The 5,476-nt window shown below is 34.9% G+C and overlaps 1 protein-coding gene across 1 annotated transcript in view; it reads right to left on the bottom strand.

The window, feature by feature from the left end:
- LOC118742028 overlaps positions 1 to 5,476 on the bottom strand; it is a 135,793-nt gene that overhangs the window by 25,927 nt on the left and 104,390 nt on the right. Inside the window, exon 2 of the mRNA XM_036473995.1 lies at positions 1,155 to 1,246. Coding sequence (XP_036329888.1) covers positions 1,155 to 1,246 — 92 coding nt within the window. The remainder of the gene's footprint in view (positions 1 to 1,154; positions 1,247 to 5,476) is intronic.

The following is a 5,476-nucleotide window of genomic DNA, read 5'->3' on the forward strand; positions in this document are numbered from 1 at the left end:
TATCTTTATCTTTATCTTTATCTTTATCTTTATCTTTATCTTTATCTCTATCTTTATCTTCTTCGCTACGCCATCAGGATAAAATTGTCGGTTTCTTTTTTAATAACCTGGCTTATGAGCCATCGGATATCTTTGGAAACTTTCACGTAATACCAAAAACAAGTACCGGTGCGTTACTAGGCCAGCCCCGGACGGATACTTCTCTACTCACATCCTTCTAAGGGGTGAATGGGAGAATGGCAGTGCCTCGAATAAAAATCTTCACGAATGGCTCGAAGTTGGAAGACAGAGTTGGAGAAGGTATATCTCACCTGGAACTGCCCGTAAATCTTATCTTCCTATCATCTCTCTGAGTTTTGTCACCGACTAGACTCTACGATTGGTCATGGTACGACGGAAACTCGCATCGGATTACTCCCAAATCAAGTTTCTTTGGGTTTGAGGACATTGAGGAATTGGCTTGAGGCCTTCTCTCCGAACAGGAGGGAGGACAACCTGTGGACTACCTTTGGATAGATGAGCTCATAATCGGTTCAGCGTACGCTAAGCGACAACCTAGACATGCAAAGTTGATGTCTTACGGACCGGTGGCTGATATACAATTAACATAAGCAAGGAGATGGGTGAATTATTTGAGAGTGCTATCTTCAGTTGATGTAATGAAAAAATAAATAACAGCGGTGAAGTAGTATATGGATCTCTAAGTTGGTAAGTACTTAAGCGAATTGCACTCTACCAAGATTTAGATCCAGATAACAATAGAAATTATCTGCAAATACTAGCAGATCTACGAAATCACTATTTATGAGCATTGTCGGAAAGGTTGATTAGGAATGCGAACGATGGCAGATATATGGATCTGTGGCAGTGTAATGTTGCGCCTTCGGGCCTACTTTCGATTTCAATTTAATATTACTTTTTCCTAAATGAAAAACCATTTAATTGCGGCTTATCTTTTACTTTTCTGCCTATTGAATGGGAAATAAAAGTTCTTCGAACATTCAAAGCCACGCGGTTTTGGTTTCCAAGCGCGTGATATAAACTTTCAAACTCAAACGAGGTTTTGGTAAATGAAAGTGCTACTAAAAAAAACAAAAATAGTGCAACAATTTTGCTTGTAGCATTTGTGGTTAAATCGCAAAAGTGAAACTTACCCTGCTGGATAGGCCAGCAAACCGCTAACGGGTGAAACATCCAAGGCGGCATTGCTGCAAACTGTGAGGCCGAGCACTTTTTTGAGCTTTATCTGCAAATGAAAATGGGAAAAACAAAAATAGAATCGGTTAGAATTTTTGATCAAATGAATACAGAAATTAAAAGCAAAAAAAGGATTAATGAAAAAAAGGACGAAATTTCGCTTTCATAGTTCTTGCTTTGTAGAATTTTCAATCAATGCGAGTGGTGGTAATTATCGCAGAGAGAGAAGTGTGCAAAGGTTGGAAGTGAAAATGTGCATAGCAAAACATACATATAGACAAATATTAATGCTGGACTTTGTCTGTTTGTAGGCACGTATTTCACCAACAGGATGTATCAGAGTAAACAAATTATATAAGTCAGTGCGCACAAACGTAGTAAAAGCAGGTAACTTTAGATTAGTTTTTTTAATATTTATGATGTTGACCGGGTTTTCCAAAATGCAATTACAAGTTAGTTGGAACTCAGCGGCGTATTCCGATTTTTAGATTAATTAAAACAAAAAATAAAAAACTACAATCAGAAGAGACTTGCCGCTCCTCAGAACGCACATTTGGGCAGTTAGATATCTTTATTCAAAATTTGGATTGCCTTAAAATGTTCACAATTCATAAGCATTGGCTTCGAAGTCGGCTGGGAATATGTTGAGAGATGTCACAAGAAGACAATCACCCGCAGCTTTGGACACGCGGAGACGTTTCTGCGGTGACTTGAAATGTCAGTTCCATACATTAATAACCTGTAGGCAATTTGAGGCAGCTTTCAAGTGGAATGCCGAATATTTGGCGTGCTCTTGCCGCAAGTTATGTTGAAAATTTAGTTGAAAGTATATCGTGAAGGTGCCAGCCCATATTCAGCGGTGGTGGTGAGCATTCACCCAATGCATTTTACTTGTTTTTAAAATATTTTGAATAAATTGTTTCCTAGCATACTATAAAAGTTTCAAAGCTTGCACAAATTTCACAAAAATTAGTCAAACTTCAAAAAATTTTCTTCAAAATGTAAACTTTTTAATCAGAATCTTTACGAAATTTTCGGGTATGCAGTAGCCCATTCAATATTAGTCCAATAAAGTGCAAGGGTTGAAGCTCCCCCTTAAATTTGTTGGATCGACTTTAAATATTTTTATTTAAAAATATTGGTACTGGTTTTCCATCGGAACTATAAAATCTGTTATAATTTAACACTTGTTCCAAAATATGTCGGAAAAATACTAAGATTTACGTGTGCAGCACCGATCTGAAAAAACATCCATAAATCGGGTTTTTTTTATAAAGAAAATGAGACTTAAAAAAAAGTTTTTCAAAAAATCACCTCAGGTGACGGAAGAGCTTACGCTTAAAAGGTCTGCATAAATATGATTACAAATTCTATCAACGGAATCAAAATAATGAGATTTTTGGAGGCGTTTTAAAACCGGCACAACTAACGAAAATCTTAATATTTTTCAGAACGATTTTGGAGGAAACATTAGAATATTATAATAAGTCTTATAATTCCGCTGGAGAAACAGCAACTTTTTTTTTTTGATGAAGCGCGCTAATATTTACATACAGAAAGATTTTGCTTAATTTTTATTCCCATACTTGATCATTATTTGTTTTTATTTATCTATTTTTGTTTCTAAAGCTGCGATTTACTTCATGGACTCATAAGAGTTTTTTTTTTCCAGATATGGTAAATGACTTGTTACAAAACAAGTTACAAAATCAAACAAAAAGTTGTATATCGATATTTATCATCTGAATATTCAAATTAAGCAACAAAAAAAGAATAAATAAATTAAATTAAGCAATTAAAAATGACCAAAAAAAAAAATTAAGGTAAAAAACTAATATTATTTATGGATTTCAAAATCTTATTGAAAACAACGCAATAACAAAGATTAAAATAAATCAATGCAAATACGATAAATAAACATCACGTAGCCAGTAAACAAATAATAGCAATAATAAGCAAGGCTTGTCCCGCACGCTGGTCGTTAGCGTGCTTGTTAAGCTACGTCATGCGCAGTCGCAACTGTCGCCGCCACAGTGACTGGCGCGCATAACAGCAGCAGCGGCGACAAAAGTTGACATCAGCTTCCAGACATAGCACACAGATAATCACCGCATGCGCGCTAACAATTTCTATATTTATCAGCATTAATTTTTTATTTTATTTTTATTTATTTATTTTTTTTTCAGAAAATAACTCACTATTGTGTTCCATTCTACAAAAGTCAGGCAGCCATGTCAAACAATTTGCATCGATTACAACACAAACAACACACAGCGCTACGCCAATGAATTGTGGAAACAAGTATACATAAATAACAAAATTATTCTATATATCCGATGCGCAAAGCCACTTTTATGCAAAGCAATATTACGAGTATTTCAAGCCTTCAAGCCACAATTAGATATTCAACCATTCATACATACAAACACTCACTCACCCATTCATTCATTCATGCATTCAATAGCGAGCAGGTAATGCGATACAAGTATTTGCTGCGCACTACTTACTAGCCATTAACTGCGATGATTTGCAGCAAAACGACTTCTGCGACTTGCGATGTAGTCAGTCGTCGTCATTGTGCGACGTTGCGTATACGTAATGTATTATTAAGATTCACCTTGATCTTGTCGGGCAACAGCGCAAATATGTATGTACTATACAGGTGTTGAGTGTTGGCGAGCATTTGACTTAAGGTGCGCTTTGTTGTTGCACAACAAAAACCATATCAGCAACTAGCGCGTGGGGGAAGTTAAGGAGCGTGAACCTATAATTATGCAAACAGGTAGTTAGTTAGTTGGCAGTATTTGAAGACTAAGAGAAGAAGCGCAGAGTTTAATGCGGGCACTAGAAGAATAACCAATAAGAAAAAGGAGATAAAAATTTAACGATGTATTGATGAATTAATTCGATAGTTATCTAAGCGGTGAAATCATTGAGTTCACGTGGAAAGCAATGCTAAGTGGGCAGGCGCGCTAATGGCTTTATAATTGTTTTGTCTTGTTAAATTAGCATATTTATTTGTTTATTGCGAGAATAAATTTTTTTTAACATTTTTACGCTAAATAAATAGTTGTATTTATTATATGAAACAATCTGCTGCTTGTTAATCTTACTTTGCCATGAATTTAAATATAAAAATCCAAAGATTGCCGCGGTATTAAAACTAAGGTCATATACACACGTTAGAAAAGCCTTCAGACAATTTTTATTTTATTTTTTAACCTCGTCTCTTAAATTTTTTTTTGGAACGGCCTATTGGACCTTGACTAATACTTATTTGCCAGTTGAAATATTATATAGACATGTTTTAATTTTGAAACTTTTTTCCGCTAGATGGCGCTGTAGGATGTGGTTCATGATTAGTTGAGATAAGATAAGATGTAAATATGTACCTAAGTTATTGATAAGATTAGATCAGAGATGCAACTCAGTATAAACCACTTCTAGCTCCGGCAAGTGCTTCATTACACTGCAGTGGCTAGTAAGAAAGCCTCTAACAATTCTCACTTCGTCCGCAGAAAAGTGATGCACCTCAGCCTGAAGAAAAAACAGAGTTAGCTTATCACATGCTGGTGAAAAATAGCCTTAAGTGTACCGAATATGGCGATCCTTCCGTAGCTTTGGCCGTTCATTTCTGGTTAACTAATTTCAAAGCTGTTCAATAGCCATATTTTTATTTCAGTAACCGCTAAGCTAATTAAGCTTTGGTTGACGGCTTTAATATTAATTTTGTTAATATTTGTTATTTAAAAAAGTGTCTTGATTAAAGATTACTTGCTTAAATTATATTGTTGTCACGTCTTCTACGAGAACAACCCATTGTTACGAGTCTAAACCGGTTCTTATCGAACGTACCGTGCTTTTGATATAAATAGTTGTGAAAGTTAAGGTTCATATTAACCCTTTCATGACCAAGGGAAATATGCTTAGCAAAAAAACTGTGTGAATCGTTTTCTGTGTTTTTTTTTGTAATGTGCCTTATTTAAATTTAACTAGCTTTTTTTATTAATAAAATAAAAAAAAATATTTACCCAAACTAAAAAAATTTACCACAAATTAGTAAAAAGTACTTTTAGAAAAAAAGGTAGTGACAGAAAACAAAAAAATAAGAAAAAAACTCAGTGCGTGTAGTCCCTACGCGCGGAAGAAGTGAAACTTAATAGAGGGAATTCTTCATCTTCATCTTCATCTTCATCTTCATCTTCATATTCATATTCATCTTCACATTCATATTCATCTTCATCTTCATCTTCATCTTCATCTTCATCTTCATCTTCAT

Source organism: Rhagoletis pomonella, unplaced genomic scaffold (genome assembly GCF_013731165.1).
Source record: "Rhagoletis pomonella isolate Grant_MI unplaced genomic scaffold, Rhpom_1.0 Rhpom_scaffold_00006, whole genome shotgun sequence".
NCBI classification, from domain to species: Eukaryota; Metazoa; Arthropoda; class Insecta; order Diptera; family Tephritidae; genus Rhagoletis; species Rhagoletis pomonella.